The 14,636-nt window shown below is 35.9% G+C and overlaps 1 protein-coding gene across 1 annotated transcript in view; it reads left to right on the top strand.

Moving 5' to 3' along the window:
- Window positions 1-14,636, top strand: part of DNAH14 (dynein axonemal heavy chain 14) — a 216,070-nt gene that overhangs the window by 44,567 nt on the left and 156,867 nt on the right. The window contains 4 exon segments of the mRNA XM_088132171.1: window positions 536-633; window positions 8,313-8,485; window positions 10,348-10,695; window positions 12,139-12,480. Coding sequence (XP_087988297.1) covers window positions 536-633; window positions 8,313-8,485; window positions 10,348-10,695; window positions 12,139-12,480 — 961 coding nt within the window.

Raw genomic sequence — 14,636 nt, 5'->3', positions numbered from 1 at the left:
AAGAAAGAACTCTTTCCGCTAGGCCTTTGTGTGTGTGTGTGTGTGTGTGTGTGTGTGTGTATCTATATATGAATGATTTGCAGAATTTTTAGTTTATTCTACTCCTCCCCTACCTCCTCTGCCATCATCTTCAAGGAAAACAGCTAATCCATCTGGGATAAACTAACTTAAATGAAGTTCTTATAAAGAGACATTTTATCTCTTTCACAGTCCTGAAAATACTTGCAGTACTCAATAAGCCTCTTCCAAGTGTAAGAAACAGTACAGGGGTGACAAATTTTCTCTGAATGTCCTTAACTTAGGATACATGCCTGAGTTACTCTTCTTCCCAGCTCTCATCTGTTGGCCCATTCCAGGTTATTTAGGAGGTCACTCAATCTTCCAGAGAGACATTTTTGAGTTTGGGGAAGAAGGAAAATAAGAACTTTCTGTGAACTGCGTTATAATTATTTTAAGATTCAGGATTTGGTCCTTAGACTGCCACAAGTTTTCTGAATGACTTTTGCCAATAAAAATGCAATATTTTATTTTCTAGATCTCTTCAGTTCTCTACAGATGTATATCTGGTTCCTAACAGAAGAACATTTTCAGTACAACTACAAGGGATTATAGATGGATTAGAAAATATCATTGGTAAGTAATGTATGGACATGGTGGATGCTACTGGTGCCCATTGGAAAAAGGTTTGATGTAATATAGATTATTTACTATCCATTCAAGAAACCAAAATAAAGATCTAATTGCTAGAAGTTATGTCAAATCTCACTAAGAAAATTTCAACTGGGTTGAAGCAGTTTAGAAGATTAAAACTTTGTGTGAGAGCTATTTACTATATCTACATATAGTCTTGCAACATTTAAAATGTTCCTTTTTGTTGCACAATGGGGTCATAGGAGTAAAGAAGAAAAAAATCATTTATCTTCTTTTTGATATATTGATTATTCAATAAAAAAGTTATTTTATTTTTACAAAACAATATTTCCATAGAAATTGGATTGAAATATTACATACTGAAAGTGACATTATATTTTAAAAGCCAGCTCCATAAAAGGTTCTTGTTCCTAGCTAGGGAAAGACATGGATTATCTATCTATCTATCTATCTATCTATCTATCTATCTATCTATCTATCTATCTATCTATCTATCTTCAATAGTTTTATGTACGCTATTCACAATTCCAAGAACTAAATGTTAAATTAACATTTTTATTTTACCTAATGTCATGAGATATGTAGCTATAGTTCACCCATATCTTTTCTCAATAAAATGTAATAAGATGCATTATGCGATATTGTGCTAACATTTCTGTCCTTACTTCATTTTTTGGCTGTCACTTGTCCAAGGAGAAAAAATATTAGATATTAAAACACAAGAGGAGTTGTGTTGGATTAGATTAACAAACCCTTCTACTTGAACATTTTATTTCTTGCATGGCCTACAAGAGGTCTATGGGAAGCCCCCAAGCAGAATATGAGTAAGCACACTTTGTTTTACCTCTTTCTGAATGCGTGTGTTTGTGTGTGTGTGCACGCGCGGACCTTTGAGTCAGTGTTGACTCCTGGCAATTGCCTGGAGTAGTCCCTGCAGTTTTCTTGGCAAGATTTGGAGAGGTGGTTTACCACTGCCTTCTTCCTAGAGAGAGTGACGGGCGCAAGGTCACCCAGCTGGCTTCATGCCTAAGGCAGGATTAGAACTCTCGGTTTCCAAGTTTCTAGCTGGTGCCTTAACTACTGCACCAAACTGGCTCTACTCATACCTCTATTCCAAGTCAAAAGAAAACTGCATTTTTTATTAAATTGCCTGTGAATTTTCAGCTATAGTCTCTTGGCCACTGCAGAGAACATACTGCATCTAACTTCAGAAATTTTCTAATCCCAAAGGTTGGTGATCAGTCCCATTTCCATTTGAAGCTTCTTGCTATCATTAAATCTCTTCATACTTTTGAGCTAGTCTTTTGGAACCATATAGTATAAATAACACAAATAGACTATAAACAGGGCAGGACTCATTACATCTTACTACATTTGATCCTTTGTCTATGTCTACATATTCCTTGTAGTGGTCCATCTTAACAGAGCAAACAGTTGTTAAACAGACTTGGTGAGCACAAATACATTTGTTTCCCATGAATGAATGTTCCATGTTGAAGTTGCTTGTCTATATTCTTTTCTGTCACTGAGATGCACAATGCTTAATCTGTTCACAGTGGTGATTAGGAAGCAATGCCTCAATTCTCCTTAAAGAGTGGGGATAAACAAGAACTCTAGAAGGTGTGTTCATCTACCTTTGGGGGGAAGACATGCTTTATCCATTCCTTCCAGTCCCTTGTTTGCATGGTTTTTCACCATCTTCTATATGTCTTAACATTATGCATCAACCTTGATTTTCCATTCTTCCGCATCTGTACCCTTTGTATTGAACAAAGATATCTTTGAAAACATTGACATAATAGATAATCTGGGCCTATGTTTCCTCGATCCAATCATGTTTTTTCTCTTATGTAGACATTCCCAAGGAGCTTAATAGATATTCTCCATGTTACAGGAAACAATCTACACAGTTGTTCTATATCCATAAAAGTAATACTTTTTTTTTTTTTTTGGTAGTAGAGGCTTGATTCTGTTAATTTCCATCTTTCACTAGTTCTTTGGCTTCTTCTCTGCTTAAAGACCAATGGTTTAACCTTATTTCTCTGCATGTATTGGGCTATGGTTTCAGCAAAACATTCTCTTGTGGATGGTGTGATGAAATGGTACATTACTTGCATTATACTAAAGTAAACAATTAACTAGCATTTCCTTATAAGGTAGGTTGGGCAGAAAGAAAAGCGGGGGGGGGGCAGAGTAAGAAAAAGGGATGGGAAGAGGAGAGAGGCTGTTGACAGCAAGACAGAATAAAAAGATAAATGAAGGAAAATAACACGATCTTTATATAAAGATGGACTTTGTGAAAAAATGAAGTATCATTCTCTAAATAAGCATAGAACAACAAAGCTCCATGTGCACTGAAGCTACCAGGTTTGATTTGTTGCTTCAAAGCAGGTTTGAAACAAACCATTTCAGTGGAGTGATTCAGTTGAAGCTTTCTTAAATCAAAGCATGCTTTTGATGTTTTTCACGCCCCTCATAGTTAGGTTTCACTATTTGGATGAAAAGCTGGGAAAAGCTTTGAAAGTGTCTATTTTCCACTAAATTTGATACCAAGAACACTAAACTTTGTTGCAGAAAGGCAGAACTGATATGATTTAAGTAACAGAAATTAAATAAATAAGAATTTGATTCCAATATACTGTCAAAGACTGATAATTCCCCATTTCTGCAAAGTTATGAACTGCTGAGGCTCATACTCTGCTTTTCAGTAGTAACACCTTTATTATGGAATAGCTCTCCTTAGAAATCATGCTGCCCCCACGTAGTTACTTCTGGAAATTCCTAAAAACTATTGTCAAGGGCTTATAGGTAAACAGTGTAATTCCCATGATTCATCGATGCTCACCTATTATGTTTTTATGGTTTTTAGGAGTTATTTTTAGCTTCTACTATGGTTGTTTTAATACACATTGCTCTTGTTTTATGCTCTTATTGTAAACCAATGGGAATCTGGTATAAATGAGAAAAATGAATAACATACAATAAATGAATTTTGACTTAATCTTAAGGCATAGGCAAATTAGTAATTCTTCTTGAGTATTCATAGGTTGCATACATCTCTACAGTATACCTAAAGCATCAACTAAGCGGTTGATGTTGTTCAGTCATGCAGTTGCTTCTGGCTGTTTGTGACCTACCAAATGTAATTTTACCAGGGTTGTCTGTCAGTAACTGTCAGTAACCCAAAGTAACTCTTTGAGTTCTTGTAAACTCATGTTTCTCTCATCAGTGTTAGCGTGTAGCCACTTTGCCTTCTACTTCTTTTTCAACTGTCTTTGATTTTTCTAAGCATCTTGGTCTTCTCCATTGCATTATGTATCAAAAATATTTAAGCTTTAGCTTTTTATTAATACTTCTAGTGAGCAGTCTGGTTTTATTTCATGTACCTGTAGTATTGACTTATTTGTTTTTATTGTAATCAAGAGTATTTTCAGCAATTTTTTCCAGCAACCCACTGAAAGATATCAGATTTTCTTCCTTTACCCTTGCTGATGGTCCAGCTTTCACAGCCATATGTTTACAATGACTTGACAAAATACAATTTTATTGTCAGTATGATGTGTCTGCACTTTAATATTTTACTAGACCTGTTCAAGTCTTTCTTGAAAGTAACAAACATCTCTTTGTAAAAACCATCTCTGTGAATTTTTGAGCTTAAGATAAAGTCAGTAACTACTGTAAAGTCAACTTCTCTACTGATTTGCATTGGTTTGGCACTGCCTGTTGCCATAATCTTATTTTTTAAAATACATGAAACAGCACACTGGCTTTTACATTCTCTTTCCATTTCAACAAAAGATTATTGTTGAGGACTCTTGTGACCTGATACATATGTTTTAAAAGGCAATCCACAGTTTATTGTGGACTCCACAGTTGAAAGCTTTAGTATAATCAATAAAACAAAAATAAGATGTCTTTTTTGGAATACCCTTGCCTTTTCCTTTATGCAACAGATTTTAACAGTGTGATTTTGGGAGTTCATGCCTCGTTTGAATCTACTTCGTATATCTGTTAATTCTCATTCCATGTAAACTAGATTGCAAACTCTTGAGCATTATTTTATTCTGTAAGATAAGTGCAACTGTTTGGTAATTTGAGCATTCTTTAGCAATGCCCATTTTTGGTAGTGGATTAAAAATTGATCTTCCAGTCTCTTGGTGTCAGCCTTCCCAGGTAGACCAGACAGGAAACACAACCAGATGAGCTAAATCTACTTTATTGTAAGGCTATATTAACAGAATCTTGCAAGTCTGAAAGTACAAATCTCCTGCCATCTCTTTTTACAGCCTGATAAGTTAGGGAGGATCCTTTCTGAGTTTCTTTCTCTGCCTGTTATATAGCTGTGGGTTCCCCCCACCCTTATCTCATTGTTTCCTAGGCAGCATCTCTTCCCCTCATCTCCCAAGGTCATTTCCACATACCATTACACTTGGCTACTGCCGTGTTTTCTATACCTGCTTACAAATGACATGCATCACATAATAACTATTTCATCATGTAAGATTTTATGTAATTCTGGTTTTTTATCAGCTGCTGCAGCTTTGTGGTTAGCAGTATTTTCTAGGGCCCATTTAACATCTTTTTCCAAAATGTAGTTATTAAATTTTTGTCTAATCTAAAATTTTAATCCTATGAAAAGTTACTAGGTGAGTTTGAACCAGTTACTCTATCTCAGCCTAACTTACCTTGCAGTGTTTTTGTTCTGGGGAAAAGTAAGAGGAGGAAGCACTCTGTATACCACTTTTAGCTTCTGAAGAAAAAGTGGGATATAAATCTAACAAATAAATACATAACTAGTTCAGTGATCTCAATATCTGTATATGTATCATCCATTTTGAGATCTATTTTCTACAGTTCTTCTGTGAATTCATATCATTTTGCCTTTATCTTCTTTCTGTAATATATCTTTACCTTTTTTGTCTTACTTTGCCCATTTTGCATAAAATGTTCCTTTGATTTCTGCAATTTTCTTCAAGAATCCCTTGTTCTTCCCATTTGATCTAGAGGCAAAGAAGTTCATGATATGAGGAGCCTCAATCAGCACCAGGTTGTAGATGCAATTTTCTTTGTACCCTTCGAATCTGACTAGGTCTTAGTCTCCACCCAGGAGATGTAGAAAGGAAGAATTTGGCATATTCCTCTAGCAAAATATTTGATATTTGACATATTGGAGGATATTTTTTGAACAATGGACCCAGAAATTAATTTTAAAAGTGTCTGCCTCTATAGATAGACTGTGTTTAAAAGATATTATGGAAGAGGAACGAGTTTTATGTGACAAGATTGAGACTGATCTGAAAGTGGATTTAAAAATGACAGGTTACAAGAATGATATGGAAAAAGATGCTACCCTGGACATACAAAAGAAACTGGTTGATGTCTTAGTAATTAAAAGGGATATACAAATACATTGTCTAGCTTTGTTTCTATTTGGAAACCACTCTTGGACTTTTTACTTGAGACTCAAAAAAATGAAATATTGATTTTGGGGGTTGATGACTGATTTATTTTATAATTAGAGAGATGCTTTGTATTAATCTGTTTTATATTATTTGTTGATATAGATGTGTATTGTAGTCTTTTAAATATTAGAGTAAGAGGTGAATGTATTTTATACTTATATCTGTACCAAAGAAAGTTAGAAGTTACTTTCTTTATTCTTTTTTCTTCTGTGTATTTTTTCCCTTTGCTATTTTCTTTTTTCTTCTTGTCTTTGTATCTTACGCTGAAATTTAATAAAGTTCTTTTTTTAAAAAAAGGGATATATAAATAACAACCAAAAGAGTGACCTGGATAATTTTCCTATACTGGATTTACAAAAGAGGCTTGTTAAAACTGAAGAATTTTGTGAGAAGGGACAAAGAAAAATTAAAAGAAATCAAGTTCTAGGACATTATTTGAAGGAAGTAAAGATCAAGATTGGTAAAAGGAAGGAATATAAAGTTGGTGTACTTGATCAAGGTTAAAATAGATACGTTATCTCTGGTAACCCTTAATGGACTTTTGCTGATCAGGACTGAAACGACGAAGCTTTAAGGATTTGTTTATATATAAGAGATGGGATATAGGAAGAAGAGATCATTTGTTGTATTTTAAGAGAAGGTGATAAGGTAGTAAAACTGTTTATACTTGTGATAAAGGGCAAAGTAATTTCTTTATATATTTCTTTTCTTTTTATTACTACATTCTTATTTTTCCTTTCTTTTCTATTTTTTTTCTATTTTTTCTGCACCTTCTATTTTTTCTTTTCATTCTTTTTTTGATAAAAGAGAGATCCTGAGCCTAATCAGAACTCTTGGTTGCTTAATTTAATTACAATTGTTGATTTAACTCCTAAGTCTATGAAGCAATCATACAGGTAGTCCTCAGTTTACAAAAGCAATTGGGGCTGGAATTACCGTTGCTAAGACATACGGTCATAAAGCATGATGTCATGTGACTGCACCGCTTAGCGATAGCAATTCCGGAAGTCCTGGTTGCTGTTGTTAAACAAGGATTGCGTGGGTCATTAAGTGAGGACATCACATGGTTGCCATTTGTGACCTCCTGCTGGCTTCCTCATTGGTTTTGCTTGTCAGAAGCAGACAAAGAAAGTTGCAAATGGTGACCACGTGACTGCAGAGATGTTGCAATGGCTGGCACTCCAAAGACTGGTTGTAACTACCACTCATTTAGCACCATTGCAAGTTTCAATGATCACTAAATGAGTGGTCGTTAAGCCAGGACCTCCTGTACTCATATACTGGGACTATTGCTGTACAAAACTAATCTCAGGTTTCTCTTACCTTGTGACCTTTAAAAGATTCTTCAAGCATTAGTGCTGCTCCCACATTTAAGTATTACTTGCTGTGTTAATAGTATTGACTTATTTTCGTTTGAGCTAGAATATACACTCTAATAGTAAAGATAAACTTAAATATGGATCCTATCTTGGAACCAGCAACAGCGGAAAGTTAAAATAAGTTTAAATCTTACCAATTCTGGAACATAACCATATGCATATTTATTTAAAAGCAAGTTCTTTTATGTTCAGTTGAGTTTTATTTTAAGTAACTGTGCATAGGGTTACTGTCTTAATTTAAAACATATGACTGTGCATGGAACTGTGCTTCAGTTTGGTAATGTAGTTCATAGTCTTTAACAGAAAATTATAGTTCTCATATTTAAAATCCAGATGAAAATCTGTCTGAAAGTTTTATTTAAAAATCTCTGTTCCAAAAATATTCTGATCAGTGTTATATTAAATGTAATAATTTTTATTTTTAAACGCTTCATATCTCTTAAAGCCTGCATACAGTATAATCACTTACAGGAGTTTGTCAAGATTCAGCCCTGGATTAATCATTAAGCAAAATACAGTAAGCACATGCTTAGGACCCTAAGAGAAGGGGGCACCACAGATTTTTTTCCCCTAGTTATAATGCAGTCAATATCTTTGAATACTCTAGTGTGTTACCAAATATGGGCCTTCAAACATATGGGAATTATTGGAGTAAACTGAATTGATATTTCTGTTACATTTACATTTTCAATTAAAATAGTTAAAAGTCCGGAGGGTACTTACTCATCCCTGATGCTTACCCATCAATTTTGAATTTTAAAAAAAATTGTTTTACAGTGAATTTCTAATTTTGTAAATATTTTAAATTATTTTCCATTAGATCAAACTGTACCATTTTCTCAAGATTCTCAGCTTTCAATCTTCATTGATCAGTCTTTACATAAAATAATGCAGCCATATGAAGATCACACAGATTTTGAACCAGGACATTATCAGTCAGCATGGCCAAACTGTGATCTCATTCTTGGGACAGATCCAGATTACCAAAGCAAAGTATGTTTCCATAGTTGTACTAAGGGTAACAGTTTGGTGCTAAAATATATTTCTGATTTTTTTTTCCTAACCTTTATATTGATGCAAATCATGGACCATGGGCTACATCCAGTCTTTGAAATCCTTTTGTTACAGCCTCCTAGAACTCAAGCTACCAAAATTTGGCAGTACAAAATTTCTAAGGCTGGCAGAAAACATGAAAAAATAAGCATGCATATTTGCCTAGTGTAAGAAATTGATAAGGAGTCATTTCTAAAGCAATCAATGGGTACAGCCTGCCCTTCCTCACAAAAGACTCAAATTTCACTCTCTTTACATCAAAAGAGCACAAGAAATATTCACTGCCCTTATTTCCTTACATATAGGTTTTTCATTAGAGTACTCACTAGAAATCTTGTATTAATACTTTAACCTCCTTCTTTTAAATCTTACCTATCAGAGCTCTAAGAGATTTGTCTTGGGATTAACTGCTTCCTTTAGGCTGTTTCTAGATGCCTGATTCATACCTCTAAACTATCCTCCAAACTCCAATCCCTTCAAATTCACACAAAAAATCACCCCAGAAATCCTGTGTCTTTCCACTTGCATGACATGTGGTGTTGGCACATTTCCTGCTGTGGCCTTCAGTTTCAAAAATAAGAAAAAGAAAAGAAAATCTGAAAATGTGGCCCATGGTTACTAAATGGTTGCCTACTCTTCTTCAGCCAGGTCTTTTGAGTATGATCTACTTTTAATACTCATTTTAACTTTGATGAGATTTCAAGGTGTTTTTTTTAAAAACCTCTTAGTGTTATCACCAAAAGAAATACAGCTTAATTTTTCACTGTTCTTGCTTTTAAAAATGTTAATATATCAGATGATGTTTCTGTTTTGGGTTCAAGCCAGTATACTCCATTCCTCTTGACTTTTATGCTTTGTTCATTTAGTACTTTCTTTTAGTGCTCATGTTTAAAAATGCAAATGGTATTGGTGGGGGGATTAACAGGATCTCAGCAGGAGGAAACAGGAATTTAATTCTTTGCTGCAGACCTGAGGAAAATTTATTATCCTATGATGCTGTTTGTATTGGAAGGAAATCCTGTGTTGGCATCAGTGAAGTTAAAGTCCCTTGTCCATTCCTGCTTTGACACTGAAAATCATCACATATTTATTATTTTTATCTATTTTAATCAATTATATGACAACTTGTCTTGCAAAGCAACTCTGGGCAGCTAACAAAGTTAAAACTCAATAAAACACCAATAACAATAGCAATAAATATACGTGTAGTAGCAGCCAAGGACAAGAACAAGCACTAAAATAGCACCCATCTCCTGAGCCCCATTAACTGAGACCCAGTTATAGCTATTTATGTTTGAGATTTTGTTTCCCCCGTTCATAATAATGCACTTTGGACTTGTATAAACCTTGCAAGAATTGAACTTAAGGTTCAAGAGCATGTAGATCTCTTTAATCTTGTGCACAAGTTTCCTGTCCTTGGCTTTTGATTCAGGTTATAAAGTCTGGCAGAACTCTGCTAGCTCTGAGGCTAAGTTAGCAGGAAATGTTATTTGTACAACTTGATTACATAGGGTTAAAATTAAGGGTTAATAAGTTGCATCTGCTAAGAATATAGTTCTTCTGAAACTAACAGATATACAGAGGACGTTTCCACCATTCTAATGAGAATGCTGTCGCTTCTGTTTAATTACAATTTTGGAAGACTGTAAGGGAGGCTGGCACCATTATAGGATTACACCTATGTGCCTTTGATTTTTAGTGTGTGTGTATCTATATATACATGATTAGCACAATTTTTAGTTTATTTCTTTTATATATATATATATATATATAAATATATTGTTTCCATTTTAATTTTTCAGATTCTGGACCTTCTTTCTCTTCAGAGTTCTTCGCTGGCACAAGTAGAATCTTACAGCAGAAACTTTATGGAATATTGCAGTATGGTAGATAAAGCAAAATATACAACTGACAAAATATCAGCACTACAAAGAGAGATGACTACACAGGATTTTAGAAAGATTCTAGAAAACTATACAGCTGATGTAAGGGAGATTGTATGTATGATTATTGAAAAACGCATCTCTATGTTTACAGTCAACAGTTTGAACTTTCAGACAGACTGCCTGCCATATTTGGAGGGTCTGCTTAATGCAATTCATTTACAGTTTTATACAGCAATTAATGCAAAGAATGTACATCTTGTTGAAGTAAGTATAAAATTTGTACTTATGATTAATTTATTAAATTTCTATTCCATCTTTCCACTGCAAATGTTTAGGTCAAAATGCATTATATGGAAGATATCATTATCCATATTGAAGATCACAATTTTGTTTGGTTATATTGTTGCTGAAATGAGATAGCTAAAAGCACTTACACAGAGTTCTAGACAGCTTCCAGATTGTTGTAATTTGTAAGGTGCTGATAGTAATTCCCAGACTTGGGACCACAGTACTTGAAAAAATACTTCTTGTAAGTTCCTATTTGGACTATGAGTTCATCTTCAGAAGCTCTGCTCCAAGTACCCCCCTATGTTGAGGTATGGTTAGCAGCAATCCAGGAGTGGACCTTTTCAGTGCTAGCTCATAGTCTCTGGAATGCCATCCCCAGTGACATATGCATGATATTAACTTTTTCATCATTTCACTACCAGGGCCAGGCCAAGATTTTTTTTATTCTTCTAGGCGTTTCAGTCCCTGTTTGATTTTCCACATATTGCTGTTAACCATTCTGCTCAGTGCTTATTGTCTCTTGAGATCTCAAGAAGCAGTTTCATGATTTAATACTTTTAGGTATCAGTAAGCATTGTTGATTTTGAAATGGTTTTATCAGAGATATATGTATAATTATATTGATGTTGAAGTTTTAGTAATGTTGATGTTTTAGTGATTTAGTTTTTCTCCCTTTTTTGTATGAACATAAACAAGTCTTATTTAAAATAGTTTGGACTTACAATTGTCAGTACAAAAAAAAGGAGTTTTATATCTTGGGGTGTTCATAATATGTCAGAACAAAGGGTCAACAAAGTTCTCTGTGTCTCATATGATTAGCTATTAATTTTAGTAAATGCAGTGCTAAAACTGTGATGCTGATAGGAAAGTATCTTTTGTTCTGTATATTGCAACTTCCTTCTTTCTTTGAAGAATTCTTACATACCTCTAACCTCTAACATTTCCCAGCAATTCATATGGTCCCAACCCTACTGAAATTCAGGAAAGCCACAAAAACCTCGTTATTCCAGCAGGTCTTGGGGGCTGAAATGTAGTCATGTTCTTTCTGCTGATGGAGTATCTGTTTAATGTGTTCCCTAGTGTGTAAGTGTAGTATAGGTGCTATCATACTCTATGCCATTGTCAATGTCATTGTTTTAATGTTATTATTGTAATTATTGCTACTGTTTTAACTTGATTTATGGATGTTTGGTATGTACACCTCTTAGAATCTACAACAGTTGGAGTAGTTAGTAAGTAGGTTAGCTAGTAAGTAAGTAAACAAATAATTAAACTGTGTCTCAACTGTGATCTCAAGCCCCAGAAGGTTTTCCCAACAGTTGGGATACTATCATAGTGGGAATAATTATACATCTTTGGATATGTATTTTACACATCTTTGGATACACATTTAAATGTTTAATATTTCATTGCTTTTAGGTCACTCGGTCAGCAGTAGCAAGGTTGAGCAAAGAACTAGTAACAGTGGATGGATTCATTGAACATTTGCTATATCTTCAGGAAATTTCCTCACAACTACCAAACATACAGGTTGAATATCGGTATCTTTGTGAGCTCTACTTCATTGCAAATGATTTTAGCATCTTTCTTCCACTTCAGCAACTTGCTCTCTATCAAACTGTTGTGCGTACACTCCAGAATCTTCAATCAACTATCCTTATCTGTGAAAAAATGAAGGATGATTATGTCATAAAATTTAATGAAAGCTTGGGAGAATATATTGACAATTTACAGGCTGAAATGAAAGAATATAAAAACAAAGTAAGTTACTATGGTAATAACAAATAAATTTGCATCTGCTTGGTTGTAACAGGGTAAAAAACCCAAAGCAAAGATACATGCAATTACTCTGTTATGTTATGACATCAGAGTTTTTCCGATTTTTTAAAAAGAAAATGTCATTTATAAATTATTTAGATTGCAGATTCACACAGAATAGAGATGCTGATGTTATCCTGGTCTAGGCTTAGAAATAAGTTTTTCAAGCACTCACTGAGATCCACTTCAACCTGCAGTAGGCAAAAACTGACTCTAATTCATACTGTTTATCAGTAATGAAGAATTCCTGCTTCTTTTCTCCTGTGTATCTCAATTGTCCTCCCTCTATTCCTCCGAGTTACTCCCATCCTTCCTTCCATTGAATTCCTTCTCTGCCTTTAAACCAATAGTGCAAGCAGTAGCAATGGTGTGTGAAAGGCAGAAGAGTAGGAGGATTTAATCTTCTCCTCTTCCATCTATTGTCTTGCTACGTTTGCTAATTGGGAAACTGAATGCAGTACACTGTGGGGATGATAATTCTTTGAAGTCCTTTGTATTTATTTTAATTTGTTTACAATGGTAGTAGTGCAGCAAGGGGAAGACCCCTCCCTTGTCCATGTAGTACCGCTATTATAAATTTAAAGCAGCAGTGGCCAAACTATGGGCTTTATGAAATCCTGTCACACCCAATTATGCCATAAAGGTTTGCCCATCCTTCTCTGAAAAAGGAGAGAATGTACAGTGGTACCTCTACTTACGAACTTAATCCGTTCTGTGACTCTGATCGCAAGTCGAGTTGGTCGCAAGTCGAGGTAAATTTTCCCATAAGGTTCAATGTAAATACACTTAATCCGTTCCACCCTCTGAATTTGGTCGCACCACGAGGCAAATATCCCCGTAAGGTTCAATGTAAATACAGCTAACCCGCCCTTCGAATTTGGTTGCAAGTCGAGGCACATTTCCCCCATAAGGTTCAATGTAAATACATACGGTTAAACAGTTCTGAAACATATGCATTTTATTTTTAAACCACAAAAACATGAAAAAAGCACAGTATGAAGAGGGAGAATGGGGTGGGGAGGCAGTTATTGTTTGGAGGGAGAGTCCCCCTCCAAAAGGAAATCGGGGAGATCTCCTTCACGGGTTTCCTCTCTTCTTTGCCTCTTAGCTGCAAGCTCAGTTCTGGGGAAAAACCTGTCTAAAGTCAGTTGTTTTTTCCTGCGCTGCATAACCCTCCGGAAATGAGAGAACACGTTGTCGTTCATCATGTTCAACGCTCTGGTTGTCACAGTTCTGTTGGGGTGGTGCTTCTCAATGAAATCCTGGCACTCATTCCATTTCTGCATGATGGATTTTATCGTATCACTGCTCACCTCCTCCCCCTCCTCCTCTTCCTCAGTGGAATGCTCCTCGCCAAGCACTTTCTGTTGCTCACTCTGGAGCTGAGCAAGTTCTTCTGTGGTCAGCTCCTCTTTATGGTCCTCAACAAGCTCCTCTATGTCCGCATCATCTACAACCAGACCCATGCTCTTGTCCATGGACACAATCTCCTCCACTACCTCTGCATCAGACCCTTCAAACTCACGTTCAGCGACACATTCTGGCCACAGTTTCCTTCAGGCTGAGTTTAAGGTCCGGCAGGTGACATCTCCCCAGGCTTTGTCAATGAGGCTGATGCAGTGGAGGACATTGAAATGTTTTTTCCCAAACTCTTTGCGAGTCAAGGATGTTTCTTTGGCGACATTGAAACACCTGGTGAAGAGCGCCTTTGTGTACAACTTCTTAAAGTTGCAGATCACTTGCTGGTCCATGGGCTGCAGAAGAGGTGTCGTGTTGGGGGGGAGGAACTTGACCTTTATGAAGTCGTACTCGGCATCCATGTCATCCACCAAGGCTGGAGGGTGTGCCGGGGCATTGTTCATCAGGAGAAGGCACCTTTCAGGCAGCTGGTTCTCAGGCAGGTATTTTTTAATGCTGGGTGCGAGCACCTCGTGCAGCCATTCCATGAACAACTGCCTTGTGACCCACGCTCTCGCATTGGCCCTCCACATGACACGCAGTCTGGCCTTGTTCACATTGTGGTCCCTGAACGCACGAGGGGTCTGGGAATGGTACACGAGCAGCGGCTTAATCTTCAGGTCGCCACTTGCGTTCGCACA

The sequence above is a fragment of the Python bivittatus genome, unplaced genomic scaffold, assembly GCF_059951505.1.
Source record: "Python bivittatus isolate LINGU-HERP-01145 unplaced genomic scaffold, Pbiv_v1 ctg000020_np1212, whole genome shotgun sequence".
Lineage (NCBI taxonomy): Eukaryota > Metazoa > Chordata > Lepidosauria > Squamata > Pythonidae > Python > Python bivittatus.
The sequence above is the reverse complement of the archived record's forward strand: the minus strand, read 5'-3'. Positions and strand labels throughout refer to the sequence as shown.